At 36.2% G+C, this 26027-nt stretch overlaps 1 protein-coding gene across 5 annotated transcripts in view; it reads left to right on the top strand.

Annotated features, from left to right (window-relative positions):
* Nucleotides 1-26027, top strand: part of IMMP2L (inner mitochondrial membrane peptidase subunit 2) — a 426547-nt gene that overhangs the window by 42695 nt on the left and 357825 nt on the right. The window contains exon 4 of one of the 5 annotated variants that reach the window (XM_048300491.1): nt 6165-6198. The exons of the other annotated variants lie outside the window; for them this stretch is intronic. Within the exon in view, the coding sequence (XP_048156448.1) occupies nt 6165-6183 (19 nt within the window). The 3' untranslated portion in view covers nt 6184-6198. Of the gene's footprint in view, nt 1-6164; nt 6199-26027 lie in introns of those variants that run through there. 5 annotated transcript variants of the gene reach the window in all.

Here is a 26027-nt window from a genome sequence, read left to right as displayed (position 1 = left end):
CTAAAGAAACACATGTTTAGGTTTGTCTCCAGTCAATGGTTTTGGTGCTTAGGTTGTATCTGTATCCAAGGTTATGCCCAAGCCACAGATAATGTGCTCCTGAAAAATGAACTGCTTTGCATCCTCCACTTCATTTGAGTGCGTAAATCTTGGGATGTCAATTATGCCTCTTGCAACGAGCCGTAATAAACACATACAGAGAGAGCAGAGGGAAAACAAGGAAGCTGAGAACAGGCCTGTGATGGAGGAAAAAATTATATGATTGACACTGTTTTCTTTTGTTGATCCTAGCTGCAATTTGGTGGAGTCTCTATTCAGTAGCAGTTCTAGAGAGGAGATTGTAACATCTTTATTGTAATGCTTCTTTGGTTTGTTGTGCTTCATCATTGAAGACTTCCTTAAACAGATTACAACAGACTAGTTCACCTGTTAAATTTATGCCAGTGAGCAAGCCTGTTTCCTTCCTTAATAGCATCTTATGACTTGTTTGTGTTTCCAAAGTCTCTAATGAAGGCTTAAGAATGAAGCCTCTAGCTTATTATTTTATTCTTATCTATATTTTGTCATGCCTAGGGATGCTGATTTTAGACAAAAGCATCATTATTCAAGAAACTCTACATAGATTTCTTTGGCTCCTCAAGGGGGGTTTCTGCATTAAACTTACTCCAATTATCTCTGTTGTTTTAACAGTTAGATATCATAAATCAAGCCTACTCACCAGAATTTCTCTCTAGTCAATGGAGAAAAATGAGCACTTATAGAAATGAGTTTTATCAATTAAACTTAGACATTTTATTTTAAATGATGGGTCAAATAAATGACATGTAATTTAATTAGAATACAAACATATTTCTATATGATTTTTTTCACTTTTGTTCCTAAACTAGGTGATCGAATAGTAGTGAAAATATTTGAATATGTTTCACCATACAATTTTAAGGATTATTTACATTATTTACATGCAATTTAGTAATGCTGAGAAAAAATATTTTCTATGTTATATCTTAAATTTCAGGATGACATCTCATACTTTTCACTGTACCTATCTTGGACACTCCTTTTGGGAGACTGGGATAGCTGACCAACAGGGGTCTTCAGTTTTACAGTCAAATTTTCATCCTGTTGAGATAAAGCATCTATTAATGAGCTATACATGCAGATAACTAAATAATATTGGGGAGCATCCATACTGTTCTTGTGTTTACAATATTATTTTCTTTTTTCCCTTCCTTCCTCTCTGTCTGTTAAACCTCACAGAAGAAATAAGGTCATAATTTAATGAATGACCCCTTGGATCACAGATGCTGACAAAATGAAGCCTGAAAATTTTAAATTGGCTGGCTGCTGTTATCCTAACTGAGCCCATTAAAGTCACACAAGAGAGCATAAGTTATTATGTAGTGAAACTGTGACTTTTTCATGTTTTTTTTGTGAATGTGACAAAATTTATGGATGGCATTCGTGATACTAAGTTGACAGAATTAAAACCACTGTTTATGGACACAGTTCAGTAACTTGATTTAATTAGATTCTCACCACATTGATCTAAGAGGATTTTCAGGCAGTATTTTTTGATGAGGGTTTGAAAGAGAATGCTGGAGTTCTCACACCAGTGAAGAATTAAAAGCAATGTTTTCATTTAAATACATAGATGTTTAGCTAATTACTTAATTAGACTGTTGCACTTTGAAACAGTGGACAGTGTTTTGTATAGGGGCTTCAGGCACTATCCAACCTGAAAATTCATCTTAAACCAATAGTGTACTGCATTAACATTGAGTGTGTATAATAGAGAGCAATTCAGCTCTAACTCACATAGAAATGGGGCATCAAAATCCAAGCTTCATTGATAGTATTGACTGTACTGAGAACTCCTGACCCTTAGTTCCCTTATTGATACCTAAATTTAACATTGGGTATGGAACAGTATCAGAAGTAAGTAAGGCTATAAGGATAATCAATTATCTTCTCTGTCAGAGCAAATAACGCCTTTTAATTTCTTCTTCTTTCCTGGTTTCTTCCTGTGTCTTTTTCAGGTTACCTGTCGCCATTAGTAATCAACCTGTCTGTAAATCTACTAAGCATTGTATTATTACTATTTCCTATTTTTTAAATTTTACTGAAAATAAGTCAGTAATAATCTGTGGGATTTTTAAGGTGAACCTTTTGGGTATTTAAATATGGTAAGCTTTTGGAAAATACAGTATAGACCTGTGAAGTGAGTGTAAGGAATGATAAATTGAATGCCAATTGATGCAAGAAAGTTGAAAAATCTCCATTAAATTACTGATACAATTTTATGGAGGTGTCAGTATTACATGAGGGCTTGTGATCTGTTAAAGACAGTAAATGGTTTTAAGGACATTATGTTGTATGCATCTTAAAAGTTTCTTACAGAGATTTTACTTGAAAAAGCAACATTACCAGGAGCTAACATGCATCGTGTAGCAAAAAGACTGTGTTTTATTTTACTCCACACTATAATGCGATTATAAAATTAAATTAGAATTAGTAACACTTTTAAAACAAAATAATTTAGATTCTTCTTAAGTATGGAAGGTTTTAAAGAAGCAGTACCTTCAGCTAGGAACAAATACGAGAAAATTGGCCTAGCCCCAACTTTTTGCAAGCCAAAGTAAATCTTGACATGAAGTCCCTTGTTGAGAGCTCTGGTAGAAAGGTAGCTGGGAGATCTTTTAAACCACAGATTTAGAAATTAAGGTTTTGGCACAGCAATTGCCAAAGTTATACAGACAGTCAAAAATTGGGGTGTAGCAGAAGTGCAAGACCACTGCAATTGGCACAGTTGGATAAAGTGTGATGCTGATAACACCAAGGTTGTGGCTTTGATCCCTGTATGGGCCATTCACTTAAAGAGTCAGACTTGATGATCTTTGTGGGTGCCTTCCAACACAATATTCTGTGATTCTGTGAAATATAAGGCTACTTACTGGAACTCTCTGACAAATAAAACATTTATTTCAGCATCTCTTTTCAAAACTGGCAAAACAAGGTGGGAATTGTCAGTTGGTTTCCCTACCTGTGTGTCCTTCCCTATGTAGTTCCTCAGCATTAAGAGACATTGGATATGTTTCTTTCCATTAAATAGTACCTGAACCTGAACAGCATCTTTTTAAACAAATTCAGGGACAGCTGATCCATAAACTGCTAAATGTTACTTCCTCTACAACTTCCTGTGGCAGCAAACAGCAACAATTATCAGGTATTTTTTGTTATTCATCCAGGGAATGTCACAAATCCATGCATCTGATTACTAATTTAAAATTTCAATTTCAGATTTAGCTGAAAATTGTGCCAGTATTGCAAATCTCAGTAGCTCTTTCTGTAAAATTCAGGCTGGGTTATATGGGAGTCTGAACACAGTCTTCAGAGCATTGCTTAGAATTGAAGAATCTCTTCCGATTTATTTTTTTCAAAAATAAGAAGTTATAATTTATGTGAAGACTCTGTATTTCTTGCTCATATTTCACCTTCCTTTGTATAGGTATTGTAGAAAAATGAGAAATACTCAAAGATTATCTCAGTTTCAGTACTTTATATACTGTAGGAAGATATCCATAGACCAGGTGTTGAGTCCTGACATTAACATTGTGTCTTCCATTATTAATATTATTAGCTACAAGCTAGTATTAAATTTGTTTCTTAGTGATGTCAAGATGCATATGAAGAAGTACTTCTGGAACAGGAAAATTAATGCCATGATAATTTTTCTTTATATCCATGATGATTCAGTGATGGTGCTCTTAAAATGACATACGCTTATTTAACTTTTAGTTACTTCTGCCATTTTTTCATACTCCTAACTCATATCTGTGAAATTCACTTGGATTGTGAAATTGATGCAATATAAGAAAGCAGGGGAAAGGTTCACGTTATTCCAAAATTAAACGTCACTGCTCTATTATAGTGAGAAGTATGCCTGTAGACACATGTATTGGTTTGATGGAGCGGTTTTTTTCATGATAATTTCAAATTCTGCTATCAAATGTCCAAGTTTACTATGAAATCTTCACAAAATATTTTTTCCCAAATGACAGAACAAAAACCACAAAGAACTCACACCTGTGCTCTTATTTTTAATTTTTTTTTTTTATTTCTGATACTAATGATTCATAATCTAATACTTTTATTTGTTGTTTAAATAAATCCTGCTGTGATACCTTTCTGATGTGTGTTAAATTTAGTGGAAACAGCAATGGTTCTGGGAGAAGACCAAGGTGTATTGAAGAAAATGGTAGTATTTAAACTTAAGTAAATCTGGTTTTGTGTATTTTGTTGCACAGTGGATTCCTTTTTTACAGATACTGGTTTAACTTTAGAAATTCTCAGCCTCTCAAATATTTTCCTTTTACTGTCAAAAGAATGTCATGACAATATTTAAGGCTGCTGAACAAGAGGAACAAAGATTTTGTTTTGCTAAATATACCCAACCGGCCAACACTGACATACTCACTTCATTGCTTTCTAGTTCAGTTGTAAAAATAACCCAGCAAAACTTCCTTCTTTGAAGGGATTATTCTAGGGAACATTTGCTTTACAAAGAATAAAATATATTTGGTGTTCCTATGCTTGACAGAAGACATGCACAATTCTTATCCTGTATTTACAATGAAGTGATGCTCTTTATTACTAGAATTCAGAGATTATTTTCTTAGAATGATATAAAAGCCCCTTCCTTAAGGAATTTCATGGTACATTTTAAAAACGTACCATTTCTTTTTATAGTGTTCTTCATAGTAAATAATAGAATCTCTAAGGCGTAATGGAAGATGCATGGGAAGAACTGCTACTGCAATGAAAACCAGTGAAGTTTGAGGGGATTATACAGTAAAACAAGGCTAATCTAAGAAAACACAGCTGTAATACTGCTGAATGTTTTTATTTTCAGGAATTTTATAGAATGTTGATGTAGACAATAAAAGGGGCACATCCATGAAAATACATGATTTAATGTAACACAACCCCTTCCCCTCCCCCCCCCTCCCCCCCAGTTTAAGCATACAGTACTCAGATTTCACATGATGGTGAAGAAACCCCTTAAGACATTTAAAATTTATGAGGAGTCTTGAGATTTCATTCATTATGTTGACAATATGCACAGCTTCTTTTCAAAATGGATTGGACCAAAAAAGGTGAACAGACATGGTTGAAAGATCTCTTCCCGCAGTGTATGCTGAATTATGTGAGTTACTTCTGCTTATACGTTACCCTGGAGGACTGCTTAATGTGCTTGGTTATATAGAGCTGCAAATTTTTAGCTGTGGGCTGGTATCCGTATTGAGCCATAAATTTATAGTTGATCTATTGCTTTCTGGGCAGACCAGTCATACTCAGATAGAATTAAGGGCAGTAATTGATTTCCTGCTAAATAAGACTCATATCAGTTTAAAATACAAAAAAATGTAAACTAGAGTCTATATGAAGCAAATATATGCTCTAAATATTGGTTGTAGATATGAAAACCTTTTTATAAATTTGCATATAGATCTGTAAAGATACCTTCTGAATGCAAAGCAGTATCTATAATTTTTTTTACCATTTGAATTTTGATTGACAGAAACATTTCTGCAAACAAATTTTTGACTGCTGTGGCTGCATCTTTATTCTGACAATATACCATACTGACAGAGTGTAATTTTAGCTTGTTTTTAGCTTGTATTAAGTACCAAGGTGAATATTGGATCAGTTAAGGGTCTCATCTGCTCCTAAGTACCATAACAAAAACTGCTTTATAGAAAAAAAAGAATTAAGCAGTGATTGTTTATCAGTGGTGTATCAGCACGTGTCTGTGAAATTTAGAACAAGGCTGATTCACTGAGATGCAGACCAAAATCTTTTATTAACTGAAGCTGTCTTTTTCTGATCAGCAATTAAGCTGCCAAGTAAGTCTGCTTAATTTCACTTGCATCCTGTGAAAATCAGCTGCTGCTTTCATTATACTGATATAACAAGTATTGAAAGAAAGAAATTACCTCTCTTGACAGAGTAAGGAAAACTTTGTTGTGCTACTTCAACTTAATTTATATTTGGAATTCCGTCCTGCTTCAGAATTTTAAAAACATCAGTCTCCCTTTTCCTGCTCTCTCCTCATGTACTCTTTTTCTCTCTTTTTTCTCTCTTCTTTCTCTGCCTTGTTTTTACAGTGAAGAATGTGCTGTGTAAAGTTGAATGAACTTGGATTATTTCTCATCAGAGAGACATTTATCCTGCAGGATTTCAGCCCACATTTTCCCTTTAGAACTGTTTACTATAAACTTTTTCAGTTGACATGAAGTAATGTGTATCCTTCCTGAGGATAAAGGAGAAGTTTTTCTGTAAATATTATTTCCCAATTGGAGTCTGATTTTGTGTCGCTGTATTGCTGTCTAGAAGAAAAACCCCATCCATCTAGTTTTTATTTTCCATGTGAGTTATTTATTTAATTAGTTTGTTGTTGTATACACATATGGCTGAAATTACATATTAAATCTGAAGCAAAAGAAGCAGTTGCTATATTACAGTGTTTTGGCTACTTGGCTAAAGATAAATGCCCATTGTTTTTCTAGCAAGTGCTAGAAAGCATGTTTCATAATTTGGACTTTCTGGGGAAGAATTTCCTTCATTATAGCTTTTAAAATTATTCCAGTTCTCCCCTTTTTCCTAGCCAGTGTTTTGTTTCTATGGGCAGATGAATAGTTTTGTCTCTGGCATTTGAAGTTCAGAAGGAAGGACCTTCCTCTTGTTTCTCCTGGTGTCTGTTCTAAAGCCTCCATCCTTGTACCGTGACTGCTCCTTGTGCTAACCTGAGAGCCTGATCTGCTAGAAGGAGGGGCTGTGTCTGTGCAGCTGTTGTGACTCAGTGCTCAGGTGTTCCTCAGCTCTCATATTTCCCAGAGCAAGCGTGTGCATTGGCACAGCCTGGCCTACGTTAAATGGGATGGACAGCAGAAGACGACGTTGCGGTTTCTACTTGTACTTGGATTCTATACACTGATTAAAATACTTACTACATTACTCTCCTGGAAAGAGAAGGCAGAATTTTTCTGAAGCTCTTCTCATAGTGTTCAACTCACCTTGATACAATTCATTCCAATTTACCTGAGCTGGAAGCTGAGCTTCTTTTCCTGAGCTGGAAAGAGTAGAGGGTATAATACTATTTCTGAGAAAACATATTTTAGAAATAAAGAGTCACTAGACTCTTGATATTTCAGTTTTTTGCTTCTGTATTTTTCAGTTTTTTACTTTTTTACAGTTTTTTACTTCTGTATTTTTCTGTATTTTTATTTAACAAGATTTAAAACTTTCAAATTTCTAAAAGATTATATTACTTCTGTTGATCATGACAGTTAAAGAAAAGAAAAAGCTTATCTGGTTCTGGTTTTGCCACATTAGTTTGGAGTCATCTAAGACTTAGCATTACTTCTTTACTCTAAGCTCTCAATTTTAGTTGTCTTCTATATCAATCCAAATTTGAGTCTAGTGATTTTTCTTAAAGCATTTCCAGAAATGACATTCATTTAAGATTGTCTAAATTCAACTGTAAATTCACAAAGCTTGCTCGTTTCGAAGAAGTACTACTTTCCAGGTTGGATCTTATAAGCGTGACCTCTAAGCAGACTTGCAGTGCTGTATCTGCTGCTTTTTGAATGCACTGTACATCCATCTGCTTGCTGTGACTTTTTTCATTTTACTCTGAGTTGGCAGGTCTTGGCTGCATTGCCTGCAGTTGTAAGTTGTTTAGCAAATACCATGCATGGCCCTACATCCCATATGCTCATCTTATACTATTTCTAGCAGCATTCCTTTTGTGAGGGTTTTCCTAAGGCTTTACTTTGTATTTTTTATTTTTTTATTTTATTCTGTTCCCGAAGTAAGTGTGTATATATATATATATATATATATATATTTCCCCCCCCCCAGGGCCTTCCCCCCCCTCTCCTTCCTTTTCTTTTGGGAATTTAATTTTTGTCCTGAGAGATTTCTGCAGCCTTATGTATCACATACCACTCTTTTCGAAGTGTGAAGTCATATCTTTTGTTAGTTACTTGTGTCTTGCCCTCCACCCTGCAGCTTTGGATTACTGAATTGAGTTAGTATCTATCTGCTGTAATGCAATCTGCCAACTGCCTTAATTATAAGTCTGACTTACTAGTTTAAAACTAATAAAAGATTCTTCAGGGACGTCTTTCACTTTTTTTTGAGTTTTATTTGCAGTCTTTCTAAAGTGTCTCTTTTGAGGTTTTCAGCAGTATTACAATTTCAGTTCAGAGCCTGCACTTTCAGTCTTGCTCTTGAAACTGGTTGCCATTAGTAGGTGCAAGTTTAGCAGAAATAAAAATGTAGTTATTAGTGAAATTTACTTTTTACTAAATGTGGACTCCAGCTTTTCTCCGACAGATGTCAGATACTTACTTGACTTCCTTCTTACTATCCATCAGTGTAAGACTAGTTTCAGCTTGTTAGTGGCCTTTAGTTCCTGCACTGCTGTTATTCCCTCTCTCTCATTCTTAGGTGTCTGTCTAGCTAATGTTAGATCGGGTTATGAAGGCACTTAAACAGACATTTTGAGTATCTCCAGTGATTAAGTCTTGTGTGAGTTCCAGTTCTGTATTATGTAGCACTGAGGAGAACAAAAAAGTATTAAAAGAGCAAGCATTATCAAAGTTCAAGCCCTATATGTGAGAATCTGCGAATAGGGAGATCCTAATTTTCTTGCCCATTTGCACAAGAAATTTGGTACTTATTTCTGAAGATGCTTACACTGATGTCACTATAGAGAATGTGGCAGTAATTCTGCTGGAACTGTAACTGTGGCTGATAGAGTGCAACTCTCCGTGAGTGAAACAAGCTCTACAATCAGAACCTGACCATTAAGTAAAGAACATATTAAAAAAACCCCAAAAAATGAAAACCAAAAGCAAACCAAATCAAAACAAACCACTGAACTCCCCACAAACTAATCCTTTGTAGGAAATCAATCTGTTTGTATTATTTTTGTCTTACTATGTTGTTAGAGTTCTCTTTTAATTCTTTGTTCTATGATAGTGGCCATTGTGCTGTACTTGATTAATGTATTAAAATATTCTCGTGTTACTGAGAATGTTAATTTTCAGATTATCAGTCAGATATTGCATATTTGACTAAATGAATATTGGTGTTTTTCAGAGATATGTTCTGCAGTGGCAAAGGCTTCTCATTTTAAAAATATATTGTAGTCTGGAAAAACATAGTATTTGAGTGGGGACATTTTGTAGTTACCTCCTTGAGGAAGAAAATGTAGTATTTATCCAGTAATAAGTATGGAGATTTAATAAATGCTCTGTAGAAATTGAAAATAACTCCTGTTCAGTATCTCAGATATTTTTAGTACTGTTTGGAAATGGAAACTATCCTTGAAGGACAGATCCCAATTTAACTCTATTATTGATAAACCAAACTCATGTGCTTAGTATAACATGCTTCATGAAACAATAGGAATAAGTTGAAAAAAGCTATTTCTAAAGACAACTTGTACTTACTACAGCAAACTGTGGAAAACTATATGCAACTTTGTGCATGGTTCATTTACACAAGCCATTCAGTGAAGTGCTGCTCTGACATTTCACTGGCAAGTAAGATCAGAAGGAGGGAGTGCTGATATAATTAGATATTAAGCCTTTTTAGATGAGGCCATCTGCCCCAAAGTCCTGCTTATGGTTGCAAATTTTCTTTATAGTGACTAAAAATGAGCTGTGCAAGCAAATATAAGACCTACCATGCTATAGTTTTCAGAGGATTTGCAAAACTTCCACAAGCTCTGAATGTCTCACCAGGTCAATAATGTAGCTGGCTGGGCATATACTGCCAGAAATTTTTATTCCTTTTTCTTTCTGTTTTAAATATTAACCACACTGCATGCGGATGCCTTTCATATATTCTGCTTTTCCTTGTTCTTATATTACAAACATTCACCAAAAGACACTTCCCAAGTTAGAAGAAGCAGTTCAAGAATATTTTTGTTTGCCTTTATAAAGCTTTGGCTCTCTAAATGAATTCAGAACTTCCCACATTGCTTACTGACAAATATTATGCATAAGAAACTCCTATTATTGTAGGTCACTGAATTAATTTTTAAAATGCCAATTGACATGATTCCCTTAGGGACTTGTAAGTTGCTGCTATATATTATGTTCCCACACAAATGTGGAAATTCAGATTTTTAGAAGGGAAAGCATTTGTAGTACAGAGAGAGCTTAACATGAATCAGGTAATGCTTTTCTAACATTTAAATTCTAATAAATGGAAATAGACTTTCTAGAGATTTTTCTTGTCACGGCATGCTTAACTCTCAGGAGAATATTGACATTGGTGTCCTGCCTTCTGGCACCAAACTTCACAACCTGACTGTATTTTGCATAACCAAAAATGGGAGTTACAAGTACAAATAATGGATACAGCTGCGTTCAGTCCATAGTGACACCAAATACTGCAAGTGAAAAAGCCAAAGAAAGATAAACTATTCAGAGCTATTTGATTGAGTGATTTTTGATTGAAAAATATCTTAGAGATGGTACTGGTATTTGTTATATCTTGCTGATATATAATGTGTGTTCTGTTTTTGTCAAATAGTCAATAATAGAATGCTGTAGATGAGAGATGGTAATGAACCAATATAACAGTCTTTTCACTTAAATATTACACTACCCAGTAACAGTGCTACACTAAATGGCTTGTTGGCAAGTTTGGTGTTTCCCTTGTGCACTGAAATTTATAAACATGGTAATTTTTATTTTGTAGAATTCTGAAATGTGATATTCAGTATATGCCTGTGAAAGCAGAGTTGCTGCCTTTGGCCCATCCTCCGTTACATAAACTCCCTAACATAATCTTGTCAATGTGAAAATTAAAAATTGTTTGGGACTAGTACAAATTGACCGGAATTTGCAAATCACTTACTATAAAAATTCTGCAAGTTTCTACAAGCACAGTTGTATGCTAGCATATAACTCTCATCTTTTCAATATCAAGAATTTTTTTTCCCTTTAAGTTTGCTTTTCTGCTTACAGTAGGACTTTTTCTTCTACTTAAAATAGCAGAGTGATTGTGAACCTCTGAAATTTGTTGAGCCATGACTCTTGAATTGGGAATCCTCACCTTAGTGATAGGAAAAACACTTAAGAAAACACTTAATCTACTTTGAACTGGCTAGAATAAAATACTGGGTAATACATGGTATAGAATTCTTTTTTTTTTGGCAATGGGAAAAAAGACTTGATAGTATATTGGGTAATTTTCCAATTCACATCTCTTGTATGATTGTGTCCTTGAATCAGCAGAATTCTTTCTGGTATTGTCCACTGAGCATGAACAGATATATTCACAGATATATTAATGCATCTTTGATTTAAATGTTACATTTTGTAACAGAGATTATTTAATATTTTTTAATAACAATTTGATTTCATAGCTTTCATTTCCATACAAAGTTTTTAATGGCACCACAGCATGCCAAGATACCACAAGCTACTTTATGCTGATATTTCGCAAATGGTTTAGATTCTTTTTTTGGGTTACATGACTAATGAAGAGTTAAAAGCTAATGGCAGCTGAAGGAAGAAGAGGCAGAAGGGAAATGCTTTCTTTGTATTGTTAAGAGAGAACAGTGAATTCACATGAGAATTTTATCAGCATTCTTGGTGATATGCCTACTCTGAATGAATTCCCCACAGATGCAATTTTTTTGGACTGACTTCTTTATTCTATCTTTCTTGTTTTGAGATACTAGCTTAAAAGGATGTATCTGCCTTTTATGTCCAGAGAATGAAGCCTTGAGACTTACTTGCCCTGTATTTCAGACAGCCTGTCTAGCTATTGGAAGTAAAGAGAATTCTGCAAACAGGTTTGACTTGTACCAGGGGTGAGGTCAAAGCAAAGAATTAGGGAGGGCAGCGACTTCTTTGGCCATCATTTTTACTATAGTTAGACAGATTGGGTTCAAGGCACGGGTTTTTTTTCCAGCACGTCAGAAAGACAGAATCAGATGATTGCATTAGGATGCATTTGCATGATTCTTAGAAAGTTTTTTTAATTATTTTTCGTTTTGTGGTTTTCTTCTTTTCTTTTCCCCTTCAGATGGTGCTACTGTAGGAGGTAGCACCATTTCATGGCTTGATTGGTTTTGTTCTTTTTGGAGAAAATGCTGAGGGCTACATTAGGAGGTGTAGAAGACATCTTGTATAATGTTATGAAATCGGAAGCCTGACATTTTAAGCTGTGAGGTTGATCAGCAAAACCTAGAAGAGAGTAATTCTGCTGGATGTAGCCTGGAATTTTATGCTAATCTAAGTGAAATATGACTCTTTAAGTCAGTGCTGTGTCAGGTAGCTCTTGCACTATTACATGGCACCTGGAGTTCTCAGCCTGGGGCATGGTAGTGACAAGTATTGGGAATTCACATCTTTATTATGCAAAAGAGGCTGGTGTTTTCTTACTTAAGTTTTCAGCATCATGAGGATGACCTAGGGCTTCTCTCTGTTTTGGTAAATCATAGAAGTTGCAACTTGGTACGTTTTGTCTCTCTTTTTTTTTTTTGTTATAGGAGTGACACCAGAAGGGGAAGATAACTTCTCTGGGCAAGAACATCAAAATGAAAATGCTAAATAATAAATAATTTTAGAGTGTAGTTAGCATGTGTTATCATGGGCCTAGAAGATAACCAGAGGATTTGGGTCTTGAAGTAACTTTTGATTGTGTATATCATACATGAAGAGATCTGCCATGGCAGGGACTAGAGCAGGGGAGAAGTGGGAGGAGTCTTCTCCCAGTGGTGGAGACGTGATGAACTGATCACAACCCCCTTCCCTGTCCCCTTGTGCTACTGGGGAGGAGGAGGGAGAGAAGATCAGGAGTGAAGTTGAACATAGGAAGAAGGGAGGGGTGGGGGAAAAATGTGGTTTTAAGTTTTGGCTTTATTTCTCCTTATCCTGCTCTGATATTATTGGTAATAAATTAAATTTATTTTTCCCCAAGTTCAGTTTTTTTTTACTTGTGACAGTAAGTGGTGAGTGATCTCTTTGTCCTTATCCCAACCCATGAACCTTCCCTTCTATTTTTCTCTCCCCCTTCCAGCCAAAGAGGGTAATGATATAGTGGCTTTGGTGGGCAGCTGGTGTTCAGCCAGAGCCAACTCACAACAGGTGTATTATAAGGACACTCATCAGTAAAAAGTTTCATCCTTTTTGAAGAATGTCATACCTGACAGATTGGATTCAAGGCTGTTGTCTGAGTTTTGAAAATTTGCCAGTGGTTGAGTTTACTTTCTTTCCTCTTGTACTTCCTGTGCTTCTTTACTTCTATAAATTATTAAAATAATGGTTTATCGCAGGCTAAAGGGAGATCCGATTTCTAGATTTGATTACAATCATTAAAACCATAATCCTTCTCTCTTATGCTCCTTAAAACTGACATATACATTGTTAAAATATTCAGTAGCTATTGAAGATAAATTGTTCCAGAAGATCACCTAATTATGCAATTAATTGGGTATTTTCCATTTTTGCTTTGTCACTGTAACAAATAAGAAATGTAGCATTTTGGCCTGCCTTTGTGAAACACCTGCTTTTGTTTATGAAAATTAATATAAAAATAATTTCTTTGCTTGGCTTCACATTTCTGCCTTTGTACTTTGGATCCTGTCCTTTGACTGAGGTATCTTAAAAGTAGCAATTATTCTGCTGATTGTAACAGGCTTAATTCCTCTTTTTCTATCTTTCCATACTTATGTTTAAAAAAGGCAGGCAAACATCTGTTTGCAATGGTAATGATGGCAACTCTGCTGTCAATAAGTAGCTGAAGAATGAGTAAGAAATTACATTTCAGTAAACTCAAATTTAGAAAATGGGAAAAAAGCTTATTTGAGGAATGGTTCACTCTTATTTTTTGTAACAGGATTCTTATTTAATTCTTTGTCATATAATCCTGTCATAGAATCATACAATGCTTTGGGTTGAAGAGACCTTAAAGATCATCTACTCCAACCCCCCTGTCATGGTTAGGGGACCTTCCAGGAGACCACGTTGCTCAGACCCCTGTCTAACCTGACCTTGAACAGGGATGCATCCACAACGTCTCTGGGCAACCTGTTCAAGTGTTTCACCATCCTCACAGTAAAGAATGTCTTCCTAATATCCAATCGAAACCTCCCCTCTTTCAGTGTAAAACCACTTCCTCTTGTTCACTATTTGCCCTTGTAAAATGTCCCTCCCCATCTCTTTTTCAGGCCCCGTTTAGTTACTGGGAGGCTGCTCAAAGGTCTCCCCAGAGCCTTCTCTTCTCCAGGTTGAACAATCACAACTCTCTTAGCCTGTCTTCATCAGAGGGATGCTTCAGCCTTCTGATCATTTTACAGCTCTCCTATAGACCCTCTTGAGCAGCCATGTCTTTCTTGGCTGGGAGCCCCAGAGCTGGATGCAGTGCTTTAGGTGGAGTCTCACCAGAGTGGAGTAGAAAGGTAGAATCAGCTCCCATGACCTGCTGGCCATGATGCTTTTGATGCAGCCCAGGATACAGTTTGCTTTCTGGGCTGCCAGTGCACATTCCTGGCTATAATTCAGTTCTGCATGCACCACCACCTTCAAGTCCTTCTCTGCCTGGCTGTTCTCCCTCCAGTCATTGCCCAGCCTGTATCCATACCTGGGATTGCCCTAACCCAGGTGCAGGACCTTGCACTTGGCTTTGTTGAATTTCATGAGGTTTGTACATCATTCAGTGAGAGCTCACAAAACTACCTTGGTTGCAACCTGATGAGCAGTAGTTACTCCTTAGCTGCAAACATACATCAGAAACCAAGGGACTAACTTTCCTAATAGTTTATATCATTCTTATATTGTTACCCTCCTTGTGATGTATTTAAAAAGGATTGTATTCATTACATGAACAACAAACTCTTTTATAGTTTAAAGTAATTTTAATTAGCATTCTACATGATGAGGCTATTTAGCTGACTTTTCAGAAGTTTTTAATGTTTTCTCAGATTTGTCCAATTCCTTACCATTTATAAATTTTGGCCTGAAATTGCTGTTTGGGATATGTTATGCAATTTTTTCGCTAGGGAGCATGTTAAAACTCTGCATTTTTCGTCAACATGCGTCCTTAAATCACTTGAATCCCTTGAGTTCTGCTTGAAAGATGAAGTTTTGGGCTTGCTGAGCTGTATTGGTACCTGCTTTCATTCAGACTTCTTAGCAGATAGGGTTTTGCAGCATGGCTGTTTCAGGTTTTCTATGTGAAGCATTTCTTCTGGGTGTTGAACAATTGGAGTGGACTCCTTGGCAGCACATCCAATATTTGCTCCCATTTTATTTAAAAAGAAACAGAAGAATGGATACAGAGGAATGTTTTACATGAGGAAAAAGCAATTTGCTAAAATTCTCGCTTTCTCCCCTTGCCTTCTCCCTCTGTATTCAGCCATGATTAAGGAACCATACCTCATTCTTGATATGGTGTAACCATGGCTTAGGTTTTTGAGGAGACTTCTATGTTAAAAGAACTGAGATAATGTTTACAGAGTAGAATGATGCAAGCTAAGGAGGGCAAAATGAGAGATGTGGGTTATATTGTTGAGATGGAAATCAGCAATAACACCAGTTAGAAAACAGCAGCATGAGAAGGTATACAAACCTAAAGACAAAAATGGATCATTTCCACATACCAGTGAAAGATGGCCCTTTCCAATATGAATGATAGGACTTAAGGGGAAAAGGCTCTCTGTGTCTTGACTGGATGGTGATAATACTAATGCTTAGTTACCTAAAAATTGGAGGCATATTTTGTGGATGTTAGCCAAGAAATAGTTTTACATATCATATTGCTTGTTGAATAAATGTTGTATGTTAATGGTATTCTAAGGCTTATTCTGTTTTCAGTGACTTTTTGCATACAGCTAATGATACTTGAAGAAAGTGACTCAAAGAAGGAGGGCTTCATACCTTGTTAAAGAGTTAAAGCAAGTTTTTCTTCAAAATCTGAAACTCTTTTTTGCAGCCATTATTGTATGTCACCTGAGCTGACTGGGGAGTTTGTCTTCATACAAGCTTTCTATAAATTATTCTGCTGGAGTTTTAAAAATTTAATAAATTAGAGTTGTATCATTTGCCATGCTTTTTTTTCTCCAGGTGGTAATTTGCTATCTCTTATTGTGTAATGTATATTGTTCTAGTTTAGTCCCCATCTTGAAAACTGCTTTATTAGCCATTTTGTAAGCATTCATCATTAAAGTGAAATTGAGTCATAATATTACTGCACTATCACAGTAATGTGATCATATTCTTTCTACAGTAGGAGGTGGACATAAATCTGTCAATAGCAAAACTTGCAAAATAAAAATACAAGTCCACACCATTGTATTGATGTGTTTTTTAAGTTCTCAGGTCTATCAACCAGCTAGCCTAGATATATTGAATTTGACTTTGCTGTAGCAATGAAGAAATCAATTCTGTAGTTTTGCACATAAGTGTCATAAAAAATCAGATATAGGATGTCATTGTGCTCATTTAGAAAGAATAGATTTAGTATTTACATTGAAGTTGAAAATCTATATGAATGAAAGAAGCAGTTGAAGTCATGAAGAAGATAATTCTGAATTCCACAAAGCCATGTGGAAGCCAACTGGTTGTAGGTGACTCTGCTTGAGAAGGGATGTTGGATCAGATGCCTTCCAGAGGTCCCTTCCAAACAGTCTGATTCTGTGAAAATAAAATGTAGAAGAAACTGAGGTGCCTCCTATCACTACAAATGGTGAATTGATTTACTTTTTTATCATCCTTGCCTATGTTTTAGTAAGAATGTGGGAAATTCATATTATGTAACATTGTTAGACTGAAGCGATTCTGGTGGAAGAAAAGAAAAAAACAGGTTTGGTTGTTTTTTTAAAAAAGCCTTATGAAGTAAGACAGAAACTCTGATCTTAATTGTCAAGGAAATAAAGAAGATGAGGAAGAAACATAGAATTCTTGATGTAAAGAGTAAATTGGATAAAGTTCTGCCAGGTATAAATCAAATATTATTGATTACACCTCAGTGCAAAAAGACTCAATTGTATCATCTCCCTTTAGTCCAGACCTAGTTTTAACTCCTTGCCTTGCTCTTCCATACAAAAGAAGTGCATTGTTGTTAAAGATCAAGCTGATTTCTGACAATAGAGCCTTAAATCTTGCTCTTGTTAATGATAATAGTTCCCCTAAATTAACCTGGAGATTAGAAACAGGGCAGAAGTGCATGTTGGTCTCTGCATTATAGGTTTCTGTCACTACTGATATGTAGTATCAGTACCTCAGTACTGTATTTCTGTCCTACTGATATGATATGTACTTTCTTACTACTGTCACTACTAATTATGGAGCAGGGTGTCTTGTAAAGTCATTGTGGCTGTATTTTCATACTGAATTCTCCAAAATATTTTACTTCCTTCTCAATCTTTATTTTCCAGACAAAAACATATATTGCTTTAAAAAAGTGTTTTAATAAAAATGGTGATGCTGACTACACAGCAACAGTTTTCTTTTGTTACAGTTTTCTTTTGTTTTTCATCTTTAGTCTTAAATGAATTCTTGCCAAGAATTTTCTATATTTTGAACACAGACTTGAGAGGAGGCAAGAAAAAGCAGTATTTGTGAGTTCAGTAGTCATAGCAGAGCATAAGTTTATTACTGTCTCTTCATGACATGTTTTCCTCATAAATATCAAGTTTAAGTAAAGCTTTTGTATTTGCTATTTTGCTTTGAACAGATTAGTTTCCTTTTAAAAGGCCTGAATATACCTGTTATGATTTTTATTCTAAGTACATTTGATAAGGACAAAGCTTTTGATGTATGAAAACACAAACAGGTGGCTACACCAACACTGCAATCTCTTTTCCTTGCATTTACTTCGGAATCAAAGTTTTGGCTTTACAACATGAGTTGCTTCAGTTCTCAAGAAAGTTTACTGTGCTGATACTGGCCCACCACACTATCCAAACCCAAGGAATGATGTTTGTGTACAGGTCTAGAAATGTGGTTTTTTCCAGCACATGCTGCTCTGTATTTCAGTATATTTCTTAGAATACTCCTTAATGTTTTCTGTGAGCTGCACTTCTGATTCTCATTTAAAGAAGAGTATAAACCATAAATGCATAGAATAAGCACTAATATCCATCAGGACACTTTTGCATCTCAGTAACCATACTTAGCTATGAAGTTTTAAACATATTCAGCTAATATGTTTATTAAATCATTGGCTCAGATTTCTCGTAGTTGCATTCTAGGCCAACCTTATAATAATGGAATTTTGTCAGCATACCAGTGCTGGGTCATTGTAGAAGAACAGCAAACCAGCTAAAGGTGCCATGCAGACACTCTTAGTCTGAATTCTGCTCTGCTGACGGCAAATACCCTTTTTCTGCTTAGTCTGTGTCATTCTGCAGAGGTGATGTAACTATACTATCAGAAATAATCCTGTTGCCATGCCATGGCTGGGTTATGTCTTATTTAAATGTATCTGTCTAAAAATGAGATTTTTAATAGAGCATAGTCACTTAGACTTCCTTTATAATTAACTGGGCAAGCAGGCATCCCAAGAGAGCAGTATATCCCATTTTAAAGGACATCTGATATAGATGGAATGAATTGTCTTCTTTTTGTGCTTGTCTGTTCAGATGAATTGGATAGAGGATCTGGGTGATTAGACTAGACAGACCTATGTTTCAGATTGGTGAAGTTAAGCATGATGAATTTGGTGTGTAGAGTACCATACAAGCAGACAAACTTGCAGTGAATAACTGCAAGTCATTGTGATGGATAATAATTGCACCATGAATAAATTTTTTAAAACAAAATAATGAATTCTGTTATTAGTTGGAAAATAGGAGTGAGCTGTATGTAGGCAGTTGTATGCAAATTCCACAAAGACAGTTATAAGTAAAATAGATCAGGCATTTCAGAAAAAAATCATGAAAATGTAAGAATGACATATTAACTTGATTTATTTCATAATAAGGTACACAAGGAAGTAACATTTGAATTCCTGGTGTGTAATAAGGAAAAAAACAAACATCTCTCCTAGATCATAGCTTCTAGTCATTTTTAGGACAGTAAGTAGGCTTGACTGTTTGTAGGAATAATGTAACTACATAGAATGTAAGTAATTAAATCTAATGAGGGATTATTAGTGGGAGAATAGAATCAGAAATGCTTTAAGCCCTCATTTAATTTTAAAGAGAAGGGATGAAAATTTTAAAGAGAGCAGATGACCTCATCTGGCAATATTACTACAACAGGACTTTGTAGTCTGTTGTGATCAATTTTATTGTCCATTATATCTGCACAGATTTGAACTATATGCTAGTTTACAAACAACTGTAATAGTGTACAGATCATCTGGTTTTGTGTTACCTTTTAATGAATAAGTATTTAATCTGTTTAGTACTAGCTGGTTGGGTAAACAGTGTGGCAAAAATTTCCATTTCATAAGAACATTTTGTTGATACGTTGGTTTGAGTTTCATGCAATGGCTCAGGTCTGTTCAATCTGTGGAACATATACAGGACAGATAAGTGAGGGAAGGGAGCAGAGTGAGATGATTTTTTTCTTGCTTTATTTTAAGCTTATATTATTATCATAGAATCATAGGAAGTTTTGGACTGGAAGGGACTTGAATGATTACCTAGTTCCAACCTCACTGCCATAGGCAGGGCCACCTTCTACTAGATCAGGTTGCTTAAAGCCCCATTCAACGTGACCTTGAATGCTCCTAGGGGTGTTCTTTTATATTGTCCCCTTTTCCCCACCCCCCATTTTCCTTTTCCAGATATTGATATTTTGCTTCCTTATGTAACAGCTGAGAAGATCAAGAAATGATAGAATACATGCATTTCTGTAAAAGTTGATCCATTAATAATTTTTCAGCATTAATAGTCAGTTTGTTGCTATCTGTATATTCCAAATAAACCCAAATAATATAATAATAAAAATAGGCAAAATGAAACAAGTCTGCAGAGGTTCATTGTACTGAATCCTAGTTTCTGTCAATATTTTTGTGTTCATTCATCTTTGTATTTTGAGCAGTATTCTACTTCTCCTGCAGTATTGATTTCTTTTGCATGCTGGAATGGCTTAATATCTTCATAGAGGCCTATAAGAAGATAGGTTTCTTGTGTTACTGCTAATGAGTAAGGTGGGAAGTTATGCAAGGGAAAGGAGAAGCATATGGACAATAAAAATGGAAGGTAAGAAAGCATAATAAAAAGAGGGGAAAAAAAGAGGAATGGGGCTGTATGAGGATAGAACTTGTATCGATGGTAGAAGGCAATGACTAAACCCTTCCCATTACACAGATTGTTTCTTAGTGATACATAGTGAGTAAGCCAAATGCAGAGTTTCTATTAAAGTTTTCATTGCTTACTGTAATGATTTCTAAGGTGTATGTAGAGAAAACTTGGTAATTAGTACATAAGGCTATACCTTGGTTTTATACAAAGGAATATTAAACAGGTGGGAGGAAAGTATACATGACTCTCTAGATTTGTTATACACGTATACTTTTCAAAAACCTTACTTGAATGAGAAATGCAAAAATGGGCTAATAAAAGTTGATGCCCTGGAAATTCTTAGCTTACCCTTTACTCATCAGGAATAGGACACCTCAAATTATGTCATAGAATATTAAGTAATTTTTGTCTGCAGAGTGTCCCTTGCTTAGAAAATTTTTCAGTAACACATCTAGCCTGGGCTTTGAATTTGAGTAGATGAGATCTGTCATACCTTTCATTGTATTTTACTTAGCATACTGCCGTCTTTCATGTTGCACTACTATTTTCTTATGTTGGTCTCACTGTGTATATTTAAGGTCAGACAGCCTGCATGTTTTCACTGTTTCCTGCTTCATTTTTTCAGGCAGTTTCAGAAAAAAAACAGCATAAAGAGCAGAATACTCTGCAGGTGACATCCATTTTCAGTCTTTATTTGGAGTCTTGAAACTTGTCTGCAGCTATTTTTGTGTTTTGTTTTCATGGTCTGTAATCTTCTTTCTTGAGTTTAAATTTATAAAGCCTTTCCACTCACCTCTCAAGTTCATGTGCTTTGTTGTCAAAGATCTGTATTTCTCTAGCTCATTTATTCATATAGTGTCAGGGGAGGTTTAGGTTGGATATCAGGAAAAGGTTCTTCACCCAGAGGGGAGTTGGGCACTGGAACAGGCTCCCCCGGGCAGTGGTCACCGCACCAAGCCTGAGAGAGTTCAGGAAGCATTTGGACAGGTATGTGGTATGATTGTTGGGGCTGTCCTGTGCAGGGCCAGGAGCTGGACTTTGATGATCCTTGTGGGTTCCTTTCAACTGAGGATTATTCTATTATTATCAGACTGCAGCTTCCAAACATTTTGATGTTTTCAAAGGTGATGTTTGCCTTTCTGAGTTTCCGCCTCCCTTTTTTGCAAGAGTGTATAAACATCTTTATCTTAGGCCTCATTTAGGAGTGCCTTAGGGATGAGGTCTTGGTCTTGCCCAGATTTTTTAGTCTCTGAACCTTCATTGGAAGATATATACTTTGGGGGACCCTCCTCCCCCCCTCTCCATAATTACGCATTGAGGAAGGGAATTAGCAGTCTCAATTTTATAAAACATTAGCAGTTTCTAGAAAAAGGCTTTAATTAATTTCTAACAACTTAGTTTTTAAATAATATATGGAAGATATAAATTTCTTGCTTCTATGCTTTAGCTTCCCTCTTTACGGCCTTATTGGATTTTTCCATATTGAGCTATTACAGCAGACTCCTGGGTCAGCTGCTATGTGTTCTGTCTGCCAACTTTCTTTTCAGGAACCCTTTCACAGAAATCTGCTAAGGAAAACTTTTTCAGTTGTCTCTTCCTCTGAGGCCCGCAGAGTCTGTTATTTTATTACAGAAAGAGCTTGGTGGGGACTATGTGCTTAGTCCAAAATTTGAGCAGAAAGCCCATTGTGTTTCTGCCGTCATTTGCAGGTTGAAAGCTGGACAATGGTGAAGCAATCTGCAACTGTAGCTGTTCTGGTGTGAGGGAGAGTGCTGACTATTATTTCTCAAAGTGCCAGGTCCTGCACTTTGGCCACAACAACCCCCTGCAGTGCTACTGGCTGGGGACAGTGGCTGGACAGTGGCCAGGCAGAAAGGGACTGATTGATGGCAGACTGAACATGAGCCAGCTGTGCACAGGTGGCCAAGAAGGCCAACGGCATCCTGGCCTGTATCAGCAATAATGTGGCCAGCAGGACTAGGGAAGCAATTCTTCCCCTGTGCTTGGCACTGGTGAGGCCACACTTTGAGTGCTGTGTCCAGTTCTGGGCCCCCCAGTTTAGGAAGGAGGTTGAGATGCTGGAGGGTGTCCAGAGAAGGGCAGCAAGGCTGGCAAAGGGTCTGGAAGCAAGCCCTATGAGGAGCAACTGAGGGAGCTGGGGTTGTGTATCCTGGAGAAGAGGAGGCTCAGGGGAGACCTTATTGCTCTCTACAACCACCTGAAAGGAGCCTGTAGCCAGGTGAGGGTCGGCCTCTTCTCCCAGGCAAACAGAGACAGGACAAGAGGACACAGTCTTAAGCTGCACTAGGGGAGGTTTAGTTGGACATGGGAAGAAATTCTTCACAGAGAGTGATTGGGCATTGGAATGGGCTGCCCAGTGAGGTGGTGGCGTCACCATTCCTGGAGGTGTTTAAGGAAAGACTGGATATAGCACTCAGTGCCACAGTCTAGTTGACACGGTGGTGTTAGGTCATAGGTTAGGCTTGATAATCTCAAAGGTCTTTTCCAACCTTGCTGATTCTATGATATTACTATGACCTTTGTTTCCTAGAAAATGACTTCTGTTTCTGAGGAATTAAAATCACTGTAATTAATGACCTTTTCCAGCTGTTGATGATATTAAAGATAGTCTCCAGAGCTCACCCATCTTCCTTTTATTGTCCAGGCCTTCATGCTCTATATTGTTGTTCCTATTACTGAGAATCATGGACGGTGAGTGTGGGAGATGCTAGCACTGGGATATATGCAGATTAGCACCTGGAAGTTTATATGAACCAAACACTTTAAAAGATAATTTTCACTTCCTTATTAGTTAAATAGTTTGGCTGTTGGCTTGTCTGTGTTAGAGTGCTACAACCATTGATATCTGCATTAATTTTGACCCTAACTGTCAGCTGTTTAAACTTTTTATTGTCTTCAATTAACTTTGAGAGAAACTTCCTACAGCCTTCTTGGGAGTTAACCCAGCACTTTAAATATTGTCAATATTAAACTTTCATATTTGTGCAAGTAAAATTATTGTGTGAAAAGCCTAAAAATAGTTTCCTCAGTCTGAAATAAGACAGAGTTAGCAAAAATAAGGCTAGGAGTTAGCAAAAGAGTTTGCTTATTTTCTTTTAAGAAGTAAATGTATTAATAGAGCAAGATATCTTGGAAGATGTTTTTAGAACGTAATTTCTCCATGAGAAAGCAAGAATGGGCTTTAGTAACGTGATGCAGGAGATTTCTGAGCTGGATATATGACAAAGATACTACGAGATACATTACAGTCATTTCATACTTTTATATTGGCAACAGCATTTTAATGTGACACAAGTTTAAGGTGATAATTGAATTAATGATGCAGGAATGTAGGGGAGAAATGCACATGGTTTTTTTGAAGACTAATTATAAAAAAGCCTACTTAGGCAAAACAGAGTACAACAAATAGGTAGAAGTGGCCTACGTTCAAATAAAACCCTCAAATGTGGGTTGTTTTTGTTTTTTTTTTTTTTTTTTAACATATAAGACAAATGTCAGCTTCTATAATTGCATGGGTTTTTTTCTTTACACTCTGAATACTTGTTCCCGCAATATTGTTAATTGTATCTGATGCTAAAATAAAATTGCTATGCATGTTGCTTCTGGAACTGGTCTCTAGGCTTCTCTAATTTCCATGGTGAGTTGATTTAATCATTCAGATGAATTCACTGAAGTGGCTGTTATATTGTGACAATGACAATGAGAGTCAAGAGAACCAATTAAAATTAGAAAAATCAGACTTTTCTGGTGGTAGTCCATCTTTTACATCGTAGGAAATTCTGAGACTAACTTCAAAGAAACCATCAAATATCTTTTAAGGATTTTATCTCAGAGTTATTACTGCTGATGGAATATACTAGAAAATGTAGCTGCAATTTTGTGTCATTGCAAATTTTTTACTTTTTAGAAAAGTCTATTCTCTGCTGGAAATTGTTTATAGTTTAGGCAAAACCTGGTTGTGTTTTGTAATTAAAGGTTAGAATTCTATTGAGAGATCGATGGTTACACTTGAGTGCCCACTTCGGGGTATCTAGGATGTTAGTTGTTTAAAGTCTTATGATGGACAGCAGAGATCTAGTCAAAACCATCAGTAGAGGCTAGAAAGCAAATGGACGCTTACACGTTAACAGCTGAAAATGGCTTTCTGAACTCAGAACTGAAGTGTCCTAGTCCTTCTCTCAAAAAATGCCTGTGCCAAACATCATTATTCTTTTGTTGAAAAGTCATGTAGTATGTAATTGAATTTGTGTTTGAGAGAGGATGTTGAACCTTTTACTTGTATTAGAGTATTGCAAAAGTAGCTAACTTAAATGTATTCTGACAGCTTTGTTTCAAGAGGGATTGTTTGAGTTTTCTGTGACACTTCCTCTTTATGCAGCTGTAATCCAAAATGACCAGACAACAAGTTGAAGAGAGAACATCTGTGGTTACTTAATCAAACAATTTTCATTTATATCAATAGAGCTCAAGAGCAACAAAAGGAATATTACTTCAGAATGTGAAGTGCAAAGGAATGGGAATTATATCAAATGTAAGGCCTGTTGAGTGATGGGGAAAACATGTGTTTCTAATATCTTTCGTATCTTTGTGTCCTAAACATGGTTCCAGGGTTGGCCAGGATTTTAATTTCAGTGGGAGTACTCATAGTAAATTCTTCACTTTTTTTTTTTTTTTTTTGCTTTCATATGTTAAGGGTGGAGAAAACTACATAGCCTTCACTTTTCTCACTTTATCTGCAAGGAGTCCATACCATTTTTGAAAGTTATATATTTACAACATCAATAAACCCAGCTTCCTTAATTTGCACTGTTCCTAGTATTTTCTTGTGGGTTTTTTTTTTTTCCAAAGCTATCTACACCATCTTTTTTTTCAGTTAAAATCCTCTAATATTCATCCATTTACCTGCAAACATTTTTTTATTCAGAATCAATTTTTTTCTGTTACAAAATTTTATATATTTATGTAGGATGTGATGAGTGAAGCAGGAACTGCAAGCACGAGATACACTGTCATGCCATACCTATGCAGTAGATCCAGATTTCAGTTTTCAGTAGATTCCAGAAGAGTCAGCTTTGTGCCATGTTACACAGAACACTGCAGTTTCCCAAACATTCCACACTACAGTTGCAAGAGGCATCCATCCTCCTTGACTGGCTGCACATGAAGCCCCCCCCCCCCCCAAGTAAATTACAATGAACTGGTTAACTGGCAGCCATTTGGAACGTTTTGTTCTGTTTAGTTTGTGTTCTTTGTTGGTTTTATTTGTTTTCTGAGAACATTGTAAACCAGAGCAATTCAGGTTTTGGGGAGCTCTACAAATGCTCTGTCACAGTTGGAATGGGATGTTCGAGATAAAAAGGTGAAGGCAAAGGGTTGCAGGATGAGGAGAATACTGTCTTCATTTGATGCAGTGCTGGGTGATGTTAGGTTAGGCTGTTCTTGAAATCACAGTCAAATCTTGAAATCACAAGTCAAATGGACTAGATTTTGGCACTTAACATTCAGGTATGCAATTGTGTGTGTGTTTGAAGGAGGATTGGTGCTTGCAGAGAATATGGAGTTTCCTGCACACACACGTTTCTGTTTAGGCTTTTCCAACAGAGTAGGAAATTATTTTAATTTTGCAGTGAAATCTTCAGCTTGATATATTCTTTTAGGTTCAAATTTTAAGCAAAAGCTCTGCTAGACATTGGTACATATAAGTCTACTGACAAAATGTTTTGGT

The sequence above is a fragment of the Corvus hawaiiensis genome, chromosome 4, assembly GCF_020740725.1.
Source record: "Corvus hawaiiensis isolate bCorHaw1 chromosome 4, bCorHaw1.pri.cur, whole genome shotgun sequence".
Lineage (NCBI taxonomy): Eukaryota > Metazoa > Chordata > Aves > Passeriformes > Corvidae > Corvus > Corvus hawaiiensis.
Note: the sequence above shows the minus strand (reverse complement) of the source record. Positions and strands in the feature narration are given on the sequence as shown.